Source organism: Dermacentor variabilis, chromosome 9, assembly GCF_050947875.1.
Source record: "Dermacentor variabilis isolate Ectoservices chromosome 9, ASM5094787v1, whole genome shotgun sequence".
NCBI classification, from domain to species: Eukaryota; Metazoa; Arthropoda; class Arachnida; order Ixodida; family Ixodidae; genus Dermacentor; species Dermacentor variabilis.
In genome coordinates, this window is record NC_134576.1 from 57,804,757 (window position 1) to 57,829,793 (window position 25,037).

Genomic DNA, 25,037 nt, shown 5'->3' on the forward strand with positions numbered 1-25,037 from the left:
GTTGTGACTTCATTTTATATATCTTGTAAAGATAATTTTACATGACCTTTTTCTTGGTCGCATTATATACGGTTCCGACGTTAAATGCAGAGATATTACATTTGATCCGCTAGTCAATACACACCATTATTGTCGCACTCTGAAGCTGTCAATTGTGGACCTAGTTGTATTCTCTCGACAAGAAGAGTGTACGGTGCCCTAAATCTGATGCTACGGCAACAGAATTACTTGTGCGACATCAAGTGCAACTATTAAACAGGGCACATGACCATCTGCCTTGTCACTCGAAAAATAATGGGAGTGGACAGCAGAATTTGTCGCGCCGATGACATGCAAGATCGTAACATACTTCCGACATATTTCAATCTGCACCTCAGTTGCCGTATGGTGCCCACATCACTGACGTGCTGAAAGCTACTGAAAATAAGTACGAGACGAACACATGCAGCAGGGATTACGTTCATTGGTTGTGTTGGAATGAGAGAAGTTGAACACTGCGGCGTTTCATGGAGGTCGTGCAGTGTGGCCCTATACCATGCTTTACATTGTACCAGACTCCACGTCGGTAATCAACGACGTCCGTCACGTACAACTCGCAGCATGTTTTCTAAGATGTCTGTCACAACGAAGCAAGTAATGAGCCTACTTCAATTTGGGCATAATGAGTCGCCAACGACTACACGCTGCCAGGTGGAGGAGGATTCAACCAGTCACACGCATTACATGTCATGGAATACCGCAATCAAACAGACGCCTGGAGACAACTGCTACACATACCGAAAGTTTACGATGTACCACAAGAGTTCCTGTACCGTCCCAGCATCCCTTGTGGGTTCGCGCGCACAAGACAGGAGCGCCATCGTAAACTTCGCCATGGGGTTCCCATTATGGTGACCCTTGCCAACCGCTGGCAACAGCAATTCGTCACCACCTGCTGATCTTTGTGGCCATTTTTGACACCGATTCAGTGAACGTTAGAAGACTGCAATGGCACTGTACTTTTTCTTACATAAGCTATTGTCACAGTAATCATGTTTTGGTTATATAATTTGTTTTTTTATGGCACTGGTAAGCTGGTAACTACTATGTACCCTGCGTACTAAATACGTTAGCTTTAAAATTTTATTCATATTAATTCTACAGAATATGTACATATGTATATATATATATATATATATATATATATATATATATATATATATATATATATATATATATATATATATATATACACCGTTTTTTCGGAAAGATCATGTATTCAGATATTTTTACACATATATATACACCCGTGAGCAAAAGTATACGGCTCACAAGGTTGCCGTAAAGGTTGAATTTCATCGTAATTTACAAGCATAGACAGAAATTAACGAGTCCACAGTAAAGTTCGCAGTACCATGTCTGGACTGCAGTACTCAAATTCAAGTTGTGTTCTCAGTCAGATTAAATAACTTGGTTTTATCACGCTGCCCGTGGTCTGTATACTTTTGCTGACGGGTGTACATGCTTCATTCTTATTTTAATAAATAAAGCATAATTCAGGCATATGCCCGCGTTCTTCGTTCTCAAATTAAGACTGGTAACGTTATAAATAATAAACATAATCGCTACATTGTAAAAAAGTTATGCTACTCCGGGGATGCGCTGACTTAAACTGTTGCGCTTCAAAGTGAGATGGCAAGGATGATAAGTTATGGTAGCATGATGACCAAATAAAAAAAAAAACTCGTAGTGAAGGAAGGAACAAATACTAACAACACGTCGTGCGCCCTCCGAAACGTAAGATTAGAATTATGAAATCTGGAGTTAATATCCACCCAAACGATGCAAAAAGCAATTACTGTTGCGTATTTTGTGATACAAGGCATTGCAATTGGAACACATGCAGAACACGTTCCAAGACTAGAACGGGGGGCTGTCCTTCGAATCAGAAGATCTACAAACTGAGCAGGAGATTCGACTGTTGGCATCGGGACCGAATGGTACATAAATAATAGTGCAGAGGTCCTACTTAACTAAACAATTGTTACGAATTTCCGCCAGGTGTAGCCGAGTTTTTCGGACAGCACTTCTCGCATAACCATCACGAAATCCAAACTAACCCAATGAGGCTTTCTCTGTGTGTACTATTACGTCAGGCTAGCTATTGCACGCGCTGCATAGAGGAAACACGTGCTTTCTTCTTCAGTATTTGGAATTAAAGCGTCTAAGAAACTAATATTAGAAGTTATCGCTAGAAGCACAAGCGATGTAGAAGCGACCTATAAAACGACACGCGATATATAAAAATGGTTAAGGAAAACGTTCAAACTGGACAAACAAATTTTTTATAGCCAATGCCTGTACGCAAAAATACGCACCTCTAGAGCGCACTGAAGGCCACAGCCAATGCACGTACGGCGATCCGGCGTCAACTTATTGAGAGCTTCCCGAAAGCCTTTTACGGTTCGGTGATTGACTGCCATCATAGGGTGCTGCACTGTTGCAGTGGTGCTGAATGTGACGATGGCGAGCTGTTCCATGTTGTCGAGCGAACGCTGAAGGAAGCCGTCAAGCGCCTCTTTTAGTGTTTCTAGTCGCCTATGTTCCTGAAATACAGAAGACATGACATGAAGCAATGATCTAAAATAGGCTGTGCTCTAGAAATGCAGAAGTAATTAATCACTGAGTTCTGCTGGATTTCTTTATTGCAATGCCAAGTTCGAAAACATACGCGAAAGCTGAGACAACCCATGTGGCTTAACGAGATAATCTTAGTTTTGGGTACACAGTAAGAGGAGGCTCCAAATAGAGTTCTTAAAATAGCTCCAGTAGAAACACAATGAGACAAAGAAATCTGACTAATCTTTAGAACGCAATATGTTTTTATGTGAGTAGGTGTGCAAAAATGTTAAGGCAGACCGAATGCAGGACTACATATACAATTTCCAGTTCACTATATATATTGTTTACAAAAACTGAAATAATTTTCTAAGATTGCTTTCTGCGAGAAGAACACAGTGCTCGATAGTGAACCTCTGATTTTTCTTTGATACCGCGGGCTGCAGTAAACAGTCAGGGGGATATAGGTCTGGCTGCTCTCTGGAAGTTCTCTGGCCAGCAGGCGACAAATCGAAATGATAAACGCTGGCCGCCACATATTTGAGGACTTGACGGATAGCAAGGCTGGCTCTTGAGAACGTTTACCTCGCTCGGCCAACTGGCTACGGTGGCAATCGGATTGCGTCACTTCTAGCGTTATGAATCTAAGGTTATAACGTACGTACGTATGTACGCACTGCGTGCGTATGTATGATGGGATTTGCGGCGTTTGTGAAAAACGCTGAACATCGCTCTTCTGTTTTTGATAGCGAAACCGTTGACATCGTTGCTGAACCTGTTGGGATCTCGGGCCACGAGCTTTGTACTTCGGCTGGGATCTACGCATCGTAAACCACGGTGCATCGACGCAGCTGTCAACTGTGATCGCTACGGACGGCGCTTGCGTCGGCTTCTGGGTCACGTGATACCTGATTCGGTACCCGCTGGCGGCTATCAGCTATAAAAGGGCCCTCTGGATTGTGCATCTTTGGGATTTGCGGCGTTTGTGAAAAGCGCTGAACATCGTTCTTCTGCCTTTTATAGGTGAGCGCAGATTCATAGCGTTGCAAACTTTACCTCAGTGTACGCCGCAAATCACAAGCCCAGTGCCTATGATTATATGCGTATAGTATGCGTGTTGACATTGCCACATATCGACCTCGGATAGGTAGCTATAGCCAACGAATACAGTGTAGCTGCAGTGAGAGGCTTCGTTTTAAAGCCGCTGCGGGTTTCTTTGCTACATGGTGCCCGAGAGGGCGACTGATTGTTCTTATGTTTTCCGTGGTTCATCTCCTAATCTGCTGCCGTGCCATTGAAGTCAATCGCGGCCCTGAAAAAATAGACAGGGCTCTTGATGCCCTAAAGAGTGCTGAATCTGCGCGTGAAAATTTTCAAAATGAAATTAGCCGTAAGATGAAGGACATTTTATGACGTATAACTGACATTAAGAAACGCCTTTCGAAAGTGGTCGCTAGACAATTCTTTGGGAAATGCCACAGTAGTATTCGAAATCAAAAAAGGTGTCGATGACCGCAAAAGCGATCTTTCATCCTTTTCTGATAGGGGGGATTCTGAGCCTAAAATAGTGAAACTCGTTGATGACATCAATAAACGCAAGCGCAAAAAATTTGATATTCAAAGGCTTGCCTGAGGCAGAGAAAGAAGACTACGAGGCTTCTCGGAGTTGTCATTGAAAGCTTCTGCAGAGATTATCTTGGCTTCGACGTAACGGATATTCACCGTGCGCATCGCATTGGATCTCACAGGCAAGGGCAGCACCGGTCAGTAATAGTGAAGTTTCTACACTAAAAGACAAAATCCAGTATTTCGGCCCATTCGTACGAGCTAATTAATTTCAAATTAAAGGTTTGGATAGATTATGACTTTTCAGCTAGAATACAATTCGTGCGCAAAATACTTCACGACTTTGCTCGAGCGAATTGTCAACCCGATGAAAGGTTTAAGCTATCTTTCGATAAGCTGCAGATACGCAGGAAATTGTATCGGTACCAGCATTCCGAGGGCAGGGTCGTGGAATGTGTCCAGCGAAATGCAAACACATGACGCAGTCGCCAAGCGCAGAAAGACAGTGGGACACCTACATTTTCTACAATTTCCGCCAACTTTCGTAGCATCCTTAACAAACAAGATCAGCTTACTTCCCTCATTCACGCTTGTAATGCAGATGTTATAATTGGAACCGCAACGTGGTAACTACGGAAGTTAGCAATCTGAGTTACAAATTTCAAATTTATTCACTGCTTTCGTAAAGACCGTGTGTATAGAAAAGGAGGCGGTGTCGTAGTAGCAATAAGAAAGCATTTAAAGGTAAAACACATACCTACTGACAGTATTCTTAAAACTATTTGGGTTACATGCTACTTACCAGCTATAACTTTGGTTATAGGAGCATGTTATAGGCCACCTGACTTTCTACAAAGTTTTTTCGGAGGAACTGCAGTCCGTATTAGGCTCCATCCAATCCGAATATATTAACTCTCCCTTAATTTTGGCCTGCGATTTTAACTCTTCAGACATAGAGTGCTCAACCTTAAAATTCCCTAGCACACGGCACACACCCGGATCTGCAGATTTTGTTGACCTTTTACAATATTTGCAGTTGTCGCAACTTATAGAAATCCCTACGCGGCACAATGCTGTTTTTGATCTGTTTCTAACAACACACCCCAAACGTGCTACCGTGGATGTACTAGAGTACATCAGTGACCATCGTGTCATACATTGTACTTTAAAACGGAAACCGTGAAGAAACCGCGACAAAAAAAGATCTATGACTATTCTAAAGCAGATCCCGCAGGCTTCAACTCTGAGCTTTTTGAATTTTACCTGTCATTCACGCAAACGTATGAAAACTGTTCGTTGCAAGATAACTGGATTCGTTTTCGTGACGAGTTGTTAACGCCCCTATTCAGAAATACAGCTTAAGTTAAAGCCCATGCTTGATTTGATGTAAATGGCGCCTATCGTAAACGCGCCAAAGGAAGCCCAGTGAGCGTCGTTGGGCACGTCAACGCCAGGCGTCATTTAAATCAAGTCAAGCATGGGCTTCAACTTAAGTTGCATTTCTGAATACAGGGGTAAGTCTCCGGGAGCGATAAATTCCAAAAAGATGGATCTACGAAACAGCAGACAAGCCATGGTTTACAATTGAGATTAAGCGATATTTGAATAAAAAGAAACTTTTTTTCGAAAAGCAAGAAGCCCCAAATCTGTTGAAGCAAAGTCAGAATAGTTATCCTTTTTTAAGGAATGTGCATTACATATTGAGGCTGCCAAATATAAGTTTTTCAACCACGATATTTCGCAATTTCTAAAAACAAATCCAAGAAAATTTTGGAAGGTCATTTCTCCCGCACCTGCAAAAGAGTTACTTGTTTTTCCACTGAGTCTGGTGCTACAATTGATGTCATGGATGTTGCTCGACGGTTTATTTATTCGTTTGTAGTGTATTTAATGACGAAAAGCCCGTAGATAAGTCAACACAGTTTTCTGATAGTTCTCCCCTTATGAAATGTATAACTGTGACAAATGGCGGTATTGTGAAAGCTGTTGAGCGTTTACCATCGTTTTTTAGTCCTGGCCTTGACGGTGTTTTTACTAAGCTACTAAAGATGACAAAGCACAATTCTGCTCTTATACTTACACTATTGTTTCAACAGTCTCTCGACACTACCGAAATTCCAGACCACTGGAAATTGGCAGATGTAATACCAATATATAAAACCGGCGATAAAAACAAGCTAACAAACTATAGGCCTATATCTCTCACGTCTGTTGTATGCAAACTATTTGAGCACGTGTTATCTTCTCAAATTAAGCAGTACATGGCTAGCAACCGCATTCTATTTGCAAACCAGCGTGGTTTTTAACGAGGCCAGTCATGTGAATCCCAGCTTCTTGAACTTACTACAGACATTCACCTTAACCTTCACGAACTTACACAAACTGATGTCACATTTATAGATTTTGCTAAAGCTTTTGACCGTGTGGCTCATAACCGCCTCATATATAAAATGAAGCAGATTAAAGTTGATGAAAAAGTAATAAACTGGGTTAAAGAATATTTAAGTAACAGACGACAAGCTGTCGTAATCAATAATGTCCGTTCGCCATTTCAACCTGTTCAGTCCGGTGTGCCTCAAGGTTCCATTTTGGGACCCACTCTATCTTTAATTTATACAAACGATATTCATCAGGGTATAGACTCCGAAATCCGGTTGTATGCCGACGATTGCGTTCTGTATCGGTCAATAATATGTAAGGCTGACTGCGATAAATTGCAAAATCACTTGAAGAGGATTAAAAGATGGTGCTCAGACTCGCAAATGAGCATAAATACCTCTAAAACTAAACTTATGAGATTTACTACTTGCAATGAAGTTATGCAACACACATACTTTCTTAATGGCGAGGCTCTAGAAACTGCAGAATCATTTATACATCTAGGTGTTCATCTTTCTCCGACTTTGTCTTGGCACAATCATGTGGGCTGTATTGTTTTCGCTGCATGCAAATCTCTTGGCTTCATTCGTCGAACGCTTCGTCAGGCTAATAGTGATACCAAGCTTCTCGCACCTACCACCGTACTTCGTTGAAAGCTTTAGTACGCCTCATTTATGTGGAACCCGCACCAAACGCATCTTATTAACAAATTAAAATCTTTTCAGAACAAATAATAATAATAATAATATTTGGGGTTTTACGTGCCAAAACTACTTTCTGATTATGAGGCACGCCGTAGTGGAGGACTCCGGAAATTTTGACCACCTGGGGTTCTTTAACGTGCGCCTAAATCTAAGCACACGGGTGTTTTCGCATTTCGTCCCCATCGAAATGCGGCCGCCGTGGCCGGGATTCGATCCCGCGACCTCGTGCTCAGCTTTCAGAACAAAGGAGCGTGATTTATTACACGTAACTATTTACAACATTCAAGTATCACCAAAATAAAACATGACCTAGGACTCATCCCATTGCAGACTAGAAGAAAGATACCTCAGCTAACTTTCTTCCATCAGCTATTTCATCACCCAAATTTCTTCTCTCAGGCACACATCTTACCAACCAAAAGGAAATTCTCAAGAATTGATCACGAATTTGAGTTCGAACAACCATTTGAACGTAGTACACTATTCCAGTTTTCATGTCTGCACTTAGCCATTCCGGAATGAAATCATCTCTCAAGTAATATAGCCGAAATAATTGAACATATTATATTCAAACAAGCATTTATTAAAATATTCGGAAATAATAACATTACCATTTCCTCCTGCATTTGAGATGTCAGATTATTGTTTGTATATTGTAGGAATTATTGGCTTGTGTTTTGTCGAATTAGAAGTGATGTAAAGGTTGCATAGCATGTACGACTTCAAGTAAGGATATTCGACTTATATTGTATATTGTATATCATTGTATATTGTATATCAATTGTTCTCCGCCCCCATGTAATGCCCAAGCTTGGCCTTTAGGGTAAATAAATAAAAAAATATGTATGTGCATGTGCGGGGGAGAGAGTACGAGATAGAGCTTGACGTTGTGTCGAGCTCTCAATCATGCGTGCATGTTATCTGCATTGTGTTCCGCGCAAGTTTAGTCCACGAAGTTGTGCCTATTTGGTTTATCTGTCTCTGGTTTTCACTGATGTGTGCTAAATATAGGCCGTATGTATTAAAGGAATGGTTGAGCAATGGCCACGCATACAGTGCTGAGCAAATGAAACGCGATACCCGGAGTACATGGCTGCGGCGGTTGTTGCGCCACTGGTGAAATCACGTGAAGCCGGGTTGGTGCATTGTGGTATACGCTGACGGCGAAAGGGTTCGTCACGGAGGTAAGCTGTTCCGGCGGAAAGTTGTTCTCTGTGTGTTTCACAGTGGCGCCGCCCATAGCGCTACAAGCAGTGGTTTCTGCACCGCGCTAACGTAGTGACCGGAACTTAAAGCGCATGCATTTCACAGCACTTCGTTGACTGTTCATTCGCAATGTGCTAGCACGGCTCATGGTGTGAAACTAGGGCCAAGGTGCTTGAGGCGTACGGCGCGCTACCTAAAACAAAGTGATGAACTAGCACAGAAAATAATTCATCAGCCTTTCTAATCTGTGAACAAAGACGAGCAGCGAAGCTGTGTGGTGTTTTACCTCAATCAACGAATTTATGTATAGATAGTTATTACTCTGAACACGCGTTTGGCCCGTGCCAGGGTTCCGTGAAACCTGCCGATAAGGTCGCCTAGATGACTATGACGTAACCACAACACACAACGTCCACGCGAGCGACGATATGTGTTGACCGGGGCGCGGTGAAAGGAGCGCACGAAACAAAACACGTTCCTTTGTCATTTGCGATTGAGCATACTTCCTCGTTAATTTGCAGAATGAAACTCGGACGCACTAGACTTTTACAATACAAATATGGCGCTGTCCATTTCCCTACCGGGCATGCCTATGTATTGACAACACACGGGAATCGCACAATATTTACAACTTCACTGTGAACTACGGAATCAAGAAAAGTAAATGAAGCTCGGCGTAATGTTAGAGTCGTATTAGCGGCTCAAGGTCACTTAATTTCTTTCAAGATACTTTGTTTAAAATAACACTTACGGCCGCCCCTTCTGTAACCATACTGCCTCCGTAGACTTCCATGTATTAAGGGGCGAAGCTTCGGGCCACGACACAGCCACAATGGTTCGGCGCTCACAAACTGCTTTTCTACAGATGCTGCTGCTGCTGCCGGTCCTGGGACAGTTGCTGTCGCTGCCTGTAGTACAGCTGACTGATACCCTTGCTGACGAACAGCGCAGGAGTACTGTGCATTGCATGGAGAGACCGCAAATCTGCTGTGACTTATCGAGTCTGCTGCATCACCCGCCGCCGATTCTGGACAATTACGTGCTGCTCGTCGGACAACATGGGACGGCAATATCTACACCGCCTCCTGAGAAGCGCGCGCATTTGGACAAAGCTTCGGGCCACGACACTGCCAGAATGTTTCGGCACTCACCAACTGCTTTTCTAGCGGTATGTTACTATCAAACTAGCTGTTACCGTATCAATAATGTTTGCCTTCTAGCCGTATCGCGGCCACCCAACTATTTCAAACGGTCTTGCACTTCTGTTGTTTATGTTTTGCGACTGTTGCTTTTGAGTGGGGATCTTGAGGAAAGCACCGGACATATGAGAAAGGCTCAAGAAGAGAAGTTGGATGGTGTGGCTGAAGCTGTAAAGCGCCTTGAAGCCACCAATGCAAGTCTTCTCGAATCAATGATGAAAGTTCTAAATGTGCACGCAGAACTTAAAACAGACCTCGAAAGCCTAACCAAACGTGTACAGGAACTGGAAAACAACGTAGAATCTGCTTCATCTGTTCATGCCCCAAAGCTCTCGAAAGTGGACTTTCTAGCATCATTACCGAAATTGATAATCTAGAAAACCAGTCACGTAGATCAAATGTTTTGTTTTATGGTGTTACCGATACTAACGAATCCGAAAGCTAGGAAAGTTCAGAGCGACTTGTGCCTGAGTTCTGCGGTGATAAGTTTGCTGTCACTAACTTCCATAGCTAGGGCACACCATGTGGGCCGTTTTTCAACTGTGAAAAAACGCCCCATTATACGTAAGTTCTTCAACGATGAAGAACATGAGGCGTTTTTGTGCAAAGGCAGCGAGGTTAGGGACAATTGTTTCAGCATAGGACGTGACGATTCCCAAGCCGTTCGTGATAAACGCCGGAAATTTCTGCAGTTTTCGCGATCAATTAAAAAGAGCAAGGTGACAGCGTGCGTTTAACGTTCGACATGCTGCATATCAATAATGATACCTATATGTGGGATGTCGTGGGTAGCCGTGCTGTGCCAGTTCATTATCCCACCACAGTATGACACGTGCCAACTGTTAAGTCTTCTATAAAGGCTGCGTCATTTTAGCCTAATGTGTGTGCTAATTTACAGAGTAATACCAATTTCCTTTTCACAAACATTAGAAGTGTTCTTTCCAAAACTGTCGCCCTTTCTTCGCTCGTAGATTCTACGGGCGCTTCACTTCTAGTATTGACTGAAACTTGGCTGGACGATACCGGTTCGGCTGAAAACATTCTTCTCAGTGAACCTGAATTTCGCATTTTCCGGTGTAACAGAAAAAAATTGAAATGCGAGTGGTGTCCTTATAGCCACAAAGAAACAATTATCTGCTGTTCCCCTTTCTGTTGATACTTTCCTCGAATGTGTATGGATATGGTGTAAATTCGGAGTTACTGCTGCTATTATAGGTGCTTTCTACCGGCTGCGCGATATGTCTGATACATTCTGGGGTGAATTCTAAATAATACTCAGCGACTTACATGTGCGCTTTCCTAACTCCATTTTTCTCGTATTTGGTGATTTTAATCTTCCAAACATTGAATGGCTCAATCACTGTGTTAATTCCAGAGGTAAAGAAGCCCACACCTTTTTTCATTGCTGCTTCGCTTTTTCTCTTGCTCAACTTATTAACAGTCCTACCCGCCGCTCCGCTACCACGGCAAATACCCTTGATCTTGTCGTAAAATATAACCCGGACGTTCTTATTGATATGTTGCATTTAAATGCTTTATCCGATAACGACATTATCACTGGGTTCATCACGCATCCATTTACTGAAAAGAACGCTACCATTAAGCAAATTCATTGCTACAATCGCGCAAATGTTGAGATGAAGAACTAGGAACTACACACCTCTGAGATCTTCCTGGCTCAGCGTTCATCACGCACAATTGAACTAAACTGGCTGTCGTTCAAAACCACCTCCTCTAACCTTGTTGATAAATATGTTCCAATCATCACTATCCGAAATAATAAAAATTCACCTTGGTTCACACACTGTCCTCGTCATCTTAATAATAAGACAAAGCGTTTGTATCGCCAACCAATGACCACACGTCTCCTGACATCATGGAGCCAGTACAAGAATTGCGATAAAGAGTATCAGTCCCTCCTTAGAACAACCCGTCGTAATTTCTTCAGTCACGACCTCTCTACTATCTTAACCAATAATTCTCATAGATCTGGCGCATTATCAATCCAAGTTCCTCTCCTGATATAGTACTAACTAATGCTGACTGACAACCAGTAACTGAATCTGAGTGTTCGCAGCTTCTGAAGGATGCATTTTCATTAGTGTTCACCAATGAAGATATAACTTCTTCGCCAATATCAGAGCCATTGCCTAACTTTTCGATTCCAGAAATTGTCATCAGCGAATCTGGTATTCTTGCCCTGTTGAACAACGTCAAAACTACTAATAGCTATGATCACCTTCGTTTAAATAATAATATACATAAAAACGTTTCTTTAAATATTTTCGCAGTGTTATCAGCCCTGTATTCACATTCATTATCATCTGGCATTATTCCTGAAGACAATACAAATTTTAAATCGGGTGATCGCTCTGGTCCGACTTAACTTTCGTCCTTGTCATTAACTATCAACATATGTAGACTTCTCGAGCGCGTCATACATACACAAGTCATCAACTACCTGGAAGACCATGATGTCATCTTCAAGTACTAGCACGGTTTCCGTAGGGGTTATTCATGCGACACTCAGTTCGCCGGATCTACTAACGATATATTTTTCGCATTTAACGAAGGATGCCAAGTTCACGGAGTGTTTCTTGGCTTCTCTAAAGCTTTTGATCGCATTCCTCATCACAGGCTGCTAATCAAATTAACACAAATATTCACCCAAACGTTCTTGCATGAATTAAAGATTTCCTCTCCAACAGACAATTCACCTGTCCTAAAAGCTGTAACTCTTATTTAGTTCCTTTAACATCTGGAGTCCTCCAGGGCAGCATACTCGGTCCTCTACTTTTCTTAATTTTTAATAATGATCTGCCCAAATGTGTCTTATCTCGAACTCGATTATTCGCTGTTGATTGTGTTATATATCGTAATATTAGTAATGACACTGACCGACTTTCCTTACAAACTGATCTTGATGCGGTGACCGCTTTGTGCTCCTCGTGGTTAATGTCTTTAAATACGTCTAAAACAAAGCTAATGTCATGTACCAACCATTCCGCGTAGCTTCCTACCGCCTACTTTCTCAATAATGCTAGAGTAGAACTTGCGCCAACTTACAAGTATCCAGGCTTTAATCTTCAGTCTGACTTACCTTGGCATTACCATATTAATACCTTCTTAGCATCAGCTAACCGAGCAGTCGGTTTTACGCGTAACCTCAAGCACGCACTTTAAACTTAAAGAAACTTGCTTATATCCCGCTGATCCGCCCAAAAAGTAAGATGCTTCTGCCATATGGGATCACGATCAAGCATACATAATCAACAACATCGAATCTCTGCAAAACCATGCTGTTGCCTTCGTCTTTTCCGTACATTCACGCTTCACCAGCGTCACATCGTCAAAACAACCTGCCGAGTTGGAATCACTATCACGTCGACGCGTGTTTGCTCACATAACCTTATTTCACAAACTTCATCACCATCCCCCGCAGTTTTCCAGCGCCGTGACCAGGCTAACAAAGCAAAACGCCTAACGTGCCGCTCATCGCTATACGCAAAATCATTTAGTCCTCGCACAGTAGTAGAATAGAATAACTTAACATCACGCATAGCTACTGAAGTTACCTTACCATCTTTCCAAACCATGTTGCAAGAACATTAGTGGTAGCAGATTAGTTATTACTTATTATTGTATGTACATAATAACATATTAGGTAAAAAAGTGATTGTTTTCTTGACGTAGTGCATATACCCCTTGTAAATATCTATTTATTTTATGTTCCTTGTGTGTGGTGTTTATTTCGTGTAGTTTTATTTCTTTTGTATACTTCATGTTTTTGTTTCCCGCAATGTAATACCCTCGCATGATGGCCCTTAGGGGTAATGTAAATAAAGTATTAAATGGATAGCAGACGGGAATTCTGTAACGTTTCCAACTTACTCTGAATTTATAATTATGACAAGTAAATGTAGCTTGGCGCAATGATAAATACGTCTTTGCAAACAATTGCGGTAAGATCTTCCTTTCAAGATACGTAAATTTGATTGAGAGCTAAAGGCCATTCGCGAGGAACAGGAGACAAAAATTTTTTTCGGGTTAACTTGACGCCTAGACGGACGTACATCGACCACCGCCAGAGAGGAGCTATACACAACTTCGCTGTAGGAAAGTTTACCTCAGCTGTGGCTATATGCACTCTAGATCTGTCCAATTGGCTTTGGCCTTCTGTTATGCTAGGACTTCGTAATGTCGCCTGGAGCAGCCACGACGGCCACCTTCCGGCGGGACAAGCTGTCGGAACAGGTGGACGGCGAGGTCAGTACGCACCAGACGATTTCTCTCTGCGTCCATGGCTGCCGAAAGTTGATCTACGGGGGCTCCGTGACGCGGTCTAAGAGACCGGGACCGTTTATCGCTTCCCGGACATTTTCCATCACATTCATGTAGGCGCCTTGCGGTTGCCAGTGTAGTGCCATAATACATCTTTGCTCTAGAAAATGAGTCACCGGCACTGCCACATGGACAGGGCTTCAGTTCAGCCTATTCCGTCTACTCTACTACTCGAGTGCGCCCTCTATATGGCTCTCCAAACGCTGATGGAAAACCGTCTGGTCATATCCAGTCGCGGAATATTTCCTCCTTCAAGTCTATGAAAATGAAGTTACGTTTGTCACTGATACATTTGTCACGGGAATGAGAGGAGCGGAGCTTCGAAGCCAACAGCGCAACGCCACAGCCTCCTCGTTCACCAGTTCCTGTTTAGAGTCCTGCCTCGGCGGATGTTGGCCGTGGTGAGCGCTCGATCCGACCTAATGAAGTATTCGGCCATCGACAGAGTGCCAAGTAACAGAACCGTGGGCAAAAGGTCGCATGCTTAAAGCGCTCACGGTCTCGTGTTTGCCTTTTGCATTCGTTTTGTACTTTTCCTCTGCGTTTCTTCTGTTTTTTTTATTTGAAGTACCTCAAATGGTTATATGCGCCAATTGTTATCGTTATCCTCAGAACGCAATATGCTGTGACCACCTTAGCGCTGCTCCGAAACATGACGCCATGGTAGCATATCCCGTAAACGGGAATTAAAATCATTCGTGAGGCGCGCACAACCTGCCTCCCGCAAAGTACGACAGCGGCATATCCTCTTTGAGCGCCGTGGAAGACCAGCGCGCCATATAACCCATATAAACCACGGCTCCCAGCGCTCCGGTGGAGCTAACGCGAAGTCCAGACCAAACGACTGTCAGCCGGACGCAGATTTCCTGTGAAACCAACCCTGTCATCCTCAGTGTATACCACAATGCACCATCTCGCATTCATGAGACCTCACGGGTGGCGCAAGAAGCGCCGTCTGCCTTGCACTCGGAGTATCGCGTTTCATTTGCTCAGCACTGTTATCAAATATCTTGTTGCTATTATGTCCAACCGATACTATTTGTTGTGTGAAACGTTTTGATGGTTATAGGCAGCTTGAATTGTCCTGTGCGAACCGCAGCCCCAGCTCCTCAGCAGAGGAAACCAAGAGAAGCACCATTAGCCGAAAAAGAAAACTTTCTGAATACGAATTCAAACAGGCCGCCAAGAAGGTTCATGCTTTTAAGACCTACGTACTTGATATCCTTCTTTTCCGCATCTTGCCCGTTGATGACAAGACGCCAGTTTATCAGTGTCGCCGGTAGCGGAGGTTATGGCTGCGAGCAGGCATCCTCGACTAATCGCTTACGTGCGATTTCTCGCCTTTGCATCGGACGCGTCGGATGGCGCTTGTTGCGCTGTGCAAGGTGACGCGCCCTGTGCGCGTCCTGTACCTAGTCGTGCGAAATCTCGCAAAAGGTATTGTAATCCCGAAAGCCACTATATGTATTAGAGCCGGCATTTCTGAAAGGGGCTGACAACGGCGACCATGCGCAGGCCAGGCCGGACGCTGCCAGGGCTGATAATTTGTTTACGTTTATGTCGCAGCCGTCTGTCCCGGCGTTTGAATTTGCAAATATTGAGCAACTTCGGGTTGATATGGAATCCCAACCCACGTAACTTCTTATCAGGACAGGAATAGCAGCGGTCTGGCTGCCACCATGCTGCGACAACTCCAAAATTCGAAGAGGTCCAGTGTGAGCCTCCTACATTCGAACCAAACAGCTCATTCATTAGGTTCGCATAATATAATTGTCACGTATATTCCGCAACATTGTGACAACGCGATACCGAACACCGCCGCTGTAGACGCATGACTATGGACCGTTCTTCGGCTTGCGGGGCTCGTAGCCACGACATTGAAATCAGCATAGAATAAAGTCGTGTGTACGATGACCGGTGGTCGTTGTCATTTACCATGTACCCACAGAGCTGTATTCGAACAAGTTCCCATAAAAATGTGTCAATATGGCTTCTCTGACAATCACAAAGGTGTGCCATCAATCATGTGGACGCAGGTGAATAAATCACAGCTGGCAAAAATATTTGCAGAGACCTCCACTACGATGCCTAGCTAAATGACGAAATGTTAAATTTTACCATTAAATTATGCTTGCCCATGCACCTGACCAGACTACAAAGAATAGTTCACATACCTACATAGAAACGTCCTCAATTCTCTGTGAATACCATGACACAATATGCATGGGCGCTACCTTCTACTGGTGTCTATAAACAGCAGTTCGTTCTTCATCAGCATTAGTTACAATACCGCGGAATTGTTTTCGAGCCTTTCTAAATTCATAACAACTGCCTCGATAATAGTAAAGCCTTCTTCTTCGTAATCTCAATCTAAACACAAAGCCTGCACATTACATCCGCTTCCGGCACAGCAAGAATCCTGTGACCACGCTTATCATGTACAACTAAAAAGAACTAAAATGGGAACAGAAAAAGTTAGTGATGATTTACGTAGTGAACGCGAGTGACATGCACGCATATGGGCGCCATAGCGCACACTAAGCGGTTGGCCCTCGATACGCCCAGACACCAAGACTGACCGCATCGCTGATCGCTTTCAAGATAGTGCTATCCCGGCCACGCAATACGCAGCAGCCGTCGGAGCAGAACGCCCAACCCTGCCCCTTTCCTGGGGGCCGCTTCCTGCCAGCTTTCCTCCCTTGCACGCTCGAGTCCCTCGCAGGCTTTCACTGACCCATACAGCTCGCAGCACCCGTAGAAATTGGGAGAGCAGGTTAACCCGGCGCGCCTCCGCCCACCCTCCTCCCCCGCGACGCTTCTGATCTTTTTCATTCCCGCTTTGCTTCTCTCCACCTACAGATACCTTCCTCATCCGGCGCTAGCTTCCTTCGCGGCTTCAAACATCCCGTGGCCTTTTTCACTGTCGTGCTATATATGCTTGCGCGTAAAAATTTAAGCTCTGTTACGTAGCAATAAGTAAATACGAGGTATTCTGTCTCTTGATGTCTTATCGTGAAACCAGCCGCCAACCCTTCACTTTAAACACAAGACAAATGACGCATTTTAAGCTACCAAGCACTCATCTAATGTAGATTGGTTGCGTCTCTTAAAGATTGCTGGCATTTGAGTAATGCTGAGAACAGCTGTTCTCGGAAGAATATTAGACGAGTAGGCGAAATGTGTAGTCGAGACAGGTGTATTCGGGCGTCTTTGTTTCAGGGGCACATCTAAGGGCGCCGTGTGGAAAACGTTATTCCGAACCACATCCACGCAGGATCTCCGCGTGTCGCGGTGGGTTGCCGAACTAATCGAAATGCTCAAAGTAACATGCGTCAGAAAATCGTAAAGTACTGTCTAAATACAACATAAAGACACTATATTGTCGAATTCTATTTTGAATTTACAAGAAAACTTAATTTTGTTAAGCGGAAACTCGAACACAAGCCCCTTTTCCAGCGTTTCTACAATTCATAGGGCGCTGATTGCCTCAGTGCGCGCAAATCGCGGAGGCCACGGAACGGCGCACCCACTTCCTTGCAACAACTTCAGATGACGCTCGCCACCGCCGCATCTCTACCCAAGCAGGAGGTCGCGATTTTAATTGAAAGTTCGCCTTCTTTCAAAGCTTTTGGCACCAGCGCATTCCTGCAAACTTGACGGCTACATAAGCTGCAGTTGACGGGAAGCGTCGAAACTAGTCAGGGATTTCGTAATGCTATCACGTTCCACACATAAAGAGGCCCTGAATCACTTGGTATCAAAGTGCAGAAAGGAATTTGAATTGAAATTGTTCTTTTAGAAATACTTTTCTGCAAGAACTACTTCAACGCGTTCAGGAGAAGCCGAGTTACTGTCAAACACGGCATTCGCTGTTTTCCCGTCCCTTCTTCAGTGCCTTGCACTGAAGGCTACTGCGCAGTAGAGCCGGCCCACAACACTCCGCCTTCTGATTGTCACCGTGGCGTACTATTCAAACTTCATTTTAGGCGCCCAAACTTCTTATTTTAGTGCCAACGACGCACTAAATATTAGCCAAACGTGGTAGTCCTCAGTGAGCCGCAGTGCGCGTAGCCAGTGGACTGGTGGCAGCATCTCTTGGCGGCTGCGATATCTACGCTACGTAGCCGACCGCAGCTACCAAAAGCAGCCGTCTAACGGAACGTCAAAATAAAACGCCCCATGACGACATAAGATGTCCAGAAAAGGGTAAGTACAGGGCCTTCTGTTGAAAAGAGAGCTTTTGAGGGAAAGGCCCCTTCACGATCCGCTTGTTAGCTCCACGCACCGCGTATGTGAGCAAAATTTGGTTCAGGCATTCGCAACAGCATTTGCTATACGCGGACTATGTAATTTCACCAAGCCTGAGGGTTGGTACAAAGCCCCTTTAAACGCGACGCTTAAGCGTCTTCCAAACATTATTTCCCTGGGCGGTGGAATATTGCACTGAAAAAATCACTGACGAATGCAGCAATCCTAATGCAAAGAATTTGAGCGCAGCTATATACGTGTTTTCATTTCGCATGTCAATATTTTGCTTTATGATTATATTGTAACGAAGTGGGATCGATGAGTATGCGTAGCAGCACCGCCAAGAAACGCACTTTATCAGTCGTCCAAGGGAAAAACAGCAACGTCTTCGTTTTTCCCGCTTCACCTAAAAACCCGCGCTACTTCAGCGTCGTCCCCACAGGCCCATACCCGCTGCATTATGGTTCTGCCAAATATAGTTGTGTCATTTGCTCCCCCTTTAGAAGAGATCATCGTCCCGATGATAGAGGCTTGGAAAGCAGCGGTAAAGAACTGCGCAGTCTTGTGAGTTTTTATAGCACGGCGTCATGCGAAGCACGTGAACGACCTCGGGTAAATGCCGTCGGCGCTTTGAAGAGTGCGAGCTGTCTGGAACGACTTCGTAGTTGACGTCACTGATGCGTCGGAGAACTATGTAGGGCCCGAAGTATTTGCGTAGGAGCTTTTCAGAGAGTCCACGCTGTCGAATAGGTGTCCAGACCCACACTTTGTCGCCGATGTTGTATGTTACGGCTTTGTGCCGAAAAATGTAGCGTCTGTCGTCACAGTCCTGTTGTTCGCGGATTCGCAGACGCGCAAGCTGCCTAGCTGCCACTGCTCGGTGTGTTATCTCTTCACCACCCGTCTCGTTGTCGTCAAATTTATGAGGGAGCATTGCGTCTAATGTCGTTGTAACCTCACGGCCGTATACGAGACTGAAGGGCGTCTTGCGAGTGGTCTCTTGACGAGCCGTATTGTACGCGAAGGCGACATAAGGTAAAACTTCGTCCCAGTTCCTATGCTCTAAATCTACGTCTATGCTTATCATATCAGCCAATGTGCTATTGAGTCGTTCTGTCAGTCGGTTTGTTTGAGGGTGATACGCTGTTGTCTTCCGGTGGGCGGTACCACTTAGACGTAGAACGATATCTAAAAAGTGGGCCATGAACGCAGTACCTCTGTCCGTGGCGACTACTGCGGGAGCGCCATGCCTTAAAAGGATGGATTCCAGAAAAAATCGTGCCGCTTCATCTGCTTTTGCCCGTTGCAGAACACTTGTCTCGCCATACCTAGTGAGATAATCCGTGGCGACGATTATCCACCGATTACCTGTAGTAGCCGTTGGGAAGGGGCCCAGAAAGTCGATGCCTACTTGTGCAAACGGTGTGGCCGGTATGTCAACAGGGTGCAGTAAGCCAGCTGGTTTGACGGATGGCGGTTTACGACGTTGGCAATCCAGACATGTCTGAACGTAACGTTTAACGACCGCAGTAAGAATCAGCCAGTAGTAATTCTGCCGAATCCGTGCCAATGTACGTGTGTAGCCCAAGTGCCCAGCAGTCGGCTCGTTGTGGCAGGCGTGTAAGATTTCACGTCAAAGTGGTGATGGAAGAACCAGTAAGTAGTTGCTGCCGCTAGGCGAGAAGTTCTTCTTGTAGAGGACGGCGCGACGCAAGCAGTATGATGCCACCCCTCTTGCAATGAGCCTCGGCACGCTGTTGGTTCGTCCTTCGAGGTAATCAATAAGCGGCAGCAATTCATTGTCATCCCGTTGCTGGCGTGGAAGATCGGCAGTATCCACGAGTCCCAGAAAAACCGTGTCGTCCTCGTCTTGTGCTGCCGGCTCAACAGGAGACCGAGAAAGGCAGTCGGCGTCTGCGTGCCGTTTTCCCGACTTGTATGGAACAACAAAGTCGAACTCTTGGAGTCGTAGACTCCAGCCTGCGAGCCGGCCGGAAGGATCTTTCAAATTAATGAGCCAGCAGAAGGAATGGTGATCACTAACGACGGTGAAAGACCGACCATACAAATACGGACGAAATTTCAGAACTGCCCATACCATTGCGAGACATTCTTTTTCAGTGGTGGAGTAGTTAGCTTCGGCTCGGGATAGTGTCCTACTGGCGTAAGCAATCACGTTTTCGCTGTTGCCCTGCTATTGTACTAGCACCGCCCCTAGACCGACATTACTAGCGTCTGTGTGCAATATCGTCGGGGCTTCCTCATCGAAGTGTGCTAATACGGGAGGCGATTGCATGCGTTGCCGCAGCTCGTAGAATGCACGCTGCTGGTATTCGCCCCAAGTAAAAGGCATATCTTTTCGGGTGAGCTGTGTTAACGACCATGCGATACGCGAGAAATTTGCAATAAATCCCCGGTAATATGCACAGAGTCCCAGAAAACGTCGCACGGCTTTTTGGTCTGATGGAATCGGGAAATTAGCGACGGCGGCAATTTATCCGGATCAGGTCGGACTCCTTGGCTACTGACGACGTGACCGAAGAACTGGAGCTCATGAAAAGCAAAATGGCACTTCTCAGGTTTCAAAGTGAGACCGGCAGCGCGTATGGCTTCAAAAACAGTTTTCAGCCTTCGTAAGCGTTCGTCGAACTTTGCGGAAAAGACAATCACGTCATCCAAGTGCACCAGGCATGTTTGCCATTTGAGTCCGGCGAGCACAGTGTCCATTAAACGCTGAAATGTTGCTGGCGCCGAACACAAACCGAAAGGAAGTACCTGAAATTCATAAAGTCCGTCAGGCGTCACAAAGGCTGTTTTCTCACGGTCTCTCTCATCCACTTCGATCTGCCAATAACCGCTTTTCAAGTCCATTGAGGAAAAGTAGCACGCGTTTCGCAACCTATCCAAGGAATCATCAATACGTGGCAGTGGATAAACGTCCTTCTTTGTGACCTGATTGAGCTTCCGATAGTCGACGCAGAAGCCCAGGCTACCGTCCTTCTTCTCCACTAAAACTACAGGTGATGCCCAAGGACTATTAGGTGGTCGAATAACGCCATCTTCCAGCATCGTCTTCACTTGTTTTTGTGCTGCTTCGCGTTCCTTTGGGGCAACACGATAAGGGTTTTTTGGGATGGGTCTGGCGTCGACATCAGTAATGATGCGGTGTTTGGTAAGTGGCGTTTGACCAACTCTTGACGCAGAGGAGAAACAGCCCTGGTACTGATTGATGAGCTCAAGAAGACGGTTCCGCTCAACGGCCGTTAACGTTGGAATAACGTCGACAATAGGCGCAGCTGTGTGGATTGTAGAGGCCGACTCCTGCGCTAAGTGGCAGTCTTGTATTTCTTTCACTTCGTCGAAATAGGCGACAGCAGTGCCTCTAACGATGTGTCGGCGCTACTTACTAAAATTCGTCAGCAAGAGTTCGGCGATTCCGTCGATTACATCGGTAAGTGCTCTGGCAATGGAGACACCGCAATTCAGTGCTAGCGCACTGATCTGTTCAGCTACTCCAGTCCCATTTTGCAGGCTGTCACAGCGCACCTGACGATAGAGCAACTCCGCGGCAAAAATATGACGTCGTCCTCGGCAATACGTAAGCGAGGTTCTTGTGGCTTCTCATGGGTGACGTTATCCGAACTCGCGGCAAATGTAACGCATCTGTCACGGATGTTAATCACGGTGCCGTTCTCCCATAGGAAATCCATGCCCAATAGAAGTTCCTTACAACACTCAGTAAGGATGACGAGGGTGACGACGAAGGTTGAATTGGCTATTAAGAGTCGGGCGGTGCATTTCCCGACAGGTGTCATCAGAACTCCGGCGGTTCTTATGTTGGGCCCGTGCCATGGTGTCTTCACCTTGCTTAGTTTGACAGCGACCTGTAAGCTTAGGATTGAAAAATGAGAGCCAGTGTCAACCAGAGCGGCTATTTCGTGGCCGTCAATGCATACGATGAGCTTGGCGCTGACGATGTCTGTTACGTCTTTCGTACTTGTATCCGTCATATTCGTCGTTGTGCTGGGCGTCTTTTTCGTCAATGTAGTCTGCACGTCGTCGTTCGTCGATAACGGGTGATGAGGAGCAGTTCGAGTATTGGCAACCTCACCCCCGGAGGTCGCTGCGGCTAGTTTCCCCGTCGAGGGCTAGGCGATCTGCCCCTAGTGACGTCGGCAAAACTGCGACGAGTCGGCGAATTGTAGTGCGCCGGAGATGGAGAAGGAGAACGTGGTCGCGGCATCGTCGTATTTTGTGGCTGACTGTTCACAGGATCGTCGTTGTAAGCGCGTCGACCGTCGTACGGAGAATAAGCATATTTGGCAGGAAAGCTTGGGTGTTACGCGGCGCGATAGTTGTTCCATTTGTGGCAACCTCTATAGACGTGTCCAGCTTCACCACAATGGTAGCACACTGGTGGACGGTCGACGGTGCGCCACAAATCGGTTTTCCGACGCTGATAGTTCGGCGGCAACTCTCCATGGAGCCAAGGAGTGGCGTGCACATGTCGATAATACGGTGTTGTTTGTGCTGGCATGATCGGCTGGGTCGGTTAGCGGGTAGGTATGGGTGTCAACGGCGTTAAAGTTGCGTTGAGTGGACGGCGAACAGCCTCCGCATAAGTGAGGCACCGCGGAACGTTCCCACAGTCCGGCGCTGAAAAAGCTTGCCGGACTTCCTCCCGGACTACATCATCAACAAAAGCTAACGCTGGCACCGGTTCCGTAGGGGCAACTACAAAGCCGAGCTCCCGAAGCTCTTCTCGCACCACCTCTCGGACAACTTCACGCAGAGACATGTCGTTACTCGCAGCCAGTACGGAAGTGTCCGCCACCGAGTTGCTCATGTCATGCTGGCGGTATCGTTGCTGCAGGGCCCGTTCAATGGCTGTAGCCTCTTTTGTGAACTGGGCCAGTGTTGTCTGTGGATTTCTCACAAGGCCGGCAAACAGTTGGTCCTTCACTCCTCGCAAGAGATATCGCAGCTTTCTTTCCTCTGGCATGTCTGGGTCTGCCTAATATAGTTGTCATTTGTATAGTTGCCAGAGGTACTGGGATGGATACCCCGCACCTCCACCAGTGTAACGACGTGGGATCGCCGAGTATGCCTAGCAGCACCGCCAAGAAACGCCCTTTGATAGTCGTCCAAGGGAAAAACAACAAGGCCTCCTTCTTTTTCCCCGCTTCACCTAAAAAGCCGTGCTACTTCAGCGTCGTCCCCACAGACGCATACCCGCTGCACTATGGTTCTGCTAAATATAGTTGTGTCAATATGTACATGGTTTATAATAGAGCCAACACGCTGTGAGTCGCGCTCTTTTTTCATACAGACGACGCGTTCATCGCGGGGAAATCGTGCTACCATGTGTCAGCGGTGACAACACCGTCGGGAATGCCATGCCGAGCCTTTCTCGTAGCCGCTCGCCATCGCCCCTTGCTGGAGCTGTGATCCCCGTTCACATGCTGGTACTTCGGCCTGACCTGAGCAGCTGACGCCGTGGACGAGCGTAGCCCTCCCCATCCCACGCCACTCTGGTGCTCCCTCCCAAGCGCACACGGGATCACCCGCGTGGCGGTGGATGCCGTGGACGCCGGCCACTCAGCTCCTGCGTAGACTATTTTCCCTCCGCTCGTCCTCCGCTTTAAGCTTCATGCTTTCACCATAGCCTCCTCCCCCACTTTTCTCTCTGCACTCATACTCAACGCTACGCTCTGCGTTCGCTTTCACGTTTCGCTCTGCTCGTTCGCTCGGTTACGAGGCATAACGCCGACGGGGCACGCTGTCGCTCAACGCAATCACGGGCGCATAGGAGCTGTGCTCTAATACCTTTCCGTCACCTCCGAGAAGGTTTGTGAACTTTCAGAAACTTTAGTCAAGGGCGCGATCTCACGTCGAAGTCCATGGGCGCATTTCGTTTTCTTCACTCGGAGTGGAATAATTAGCCTAGAATTGCTCCACTATGGAAGCCGGCGCTACAGAGATTAAGGTCGTAGGCAAGATCACGTGACCACGGCTCACCGCGCTTGTTGCAGCGGTCTAAAGTGGTAGGCTGGCTGCCGGAAAACTATGGACCCACTGCTTTACCTAGTCTTCGTACCGATGAGTACGGCTGATTTTTCTGCGTAGACGTTATTGTGATAGCTATAGAAAGAAGTTGTCTGACAGCGCGTATAACTTCGTAGTGTATTGCAGAGAGCAATAATCTACGAGGTAGGTTTGTAAAGCCTCCGCTTTACATATTCTCACAAAAGAAGATTGCCCAATAAACTGCGCTGTTCAAAGTTGCATATAAGTAGAACATTGCATGACGTGAAATTACCGCTCCGTCATCACTTACCCATGTATGTCAGTTATGAGGTTCCAACGCAATTCTTTCCATTTGCGTAATATTCCGACCGGTTAGAATTATGAAATTGCACAAGAAGCAGAGGCTCTTACCTTCATACTCCTGGAAACGTCAAGAACAAGAACAGTTCGCATGCTTTTGCCAGGTTTCTGCTGAATTTCAATAAACTCCACCACTATGGGCTTGGACAGGTCGGGCGGAGGAAGGCTGAAGGAAAGGTTGCAGACACAGCGCACTTGTCACTTCCAAAGAAATATATGGATATTGTTAAGGAATTCCACGTGCAAACGCAGGTGACGACAGGGCGGATATATGGAGAGCCCCACGGGCATAATTTCTCCGTTTGATGAGAAATTTTTCTTATCTACGGAATTACGCAGCGACAAAAAATGATTCCTACACATCCTCAGTGCAATGAATGTATGTCATTAAGAGCGCAATTCCTTTAAT

General features: G+C 45.8%; 1 protein-coding gene across 1 annotated transcript in view; it reads right to left on the bottom strand.

The window, feature by feature from the left end:
- Nucleotides 1–25,037, bottom strand: part of LOC142558367 (calcium-activated chloride channel regulator 1-like) — a 182,623-nt gene that overhangs the window by 93,382 nt on the left and 64,204 nt on the right. The window contains exons 4-5 of the mRNA XM_075670509.1: nt 24,680–24,794; nt 2,358–2,585 (exon numbers count right to left, since the gene is read on the bottom strand). Coding sequence (XP_075526624.1) covers nt 2,358–2,585; nt 24,680–24,794 — 343 coding nt within the window. The remainder of the gene's footprint in view (nt 1–2,357; nt 2,586–24,679; nt 24,795–25,037) is intronic.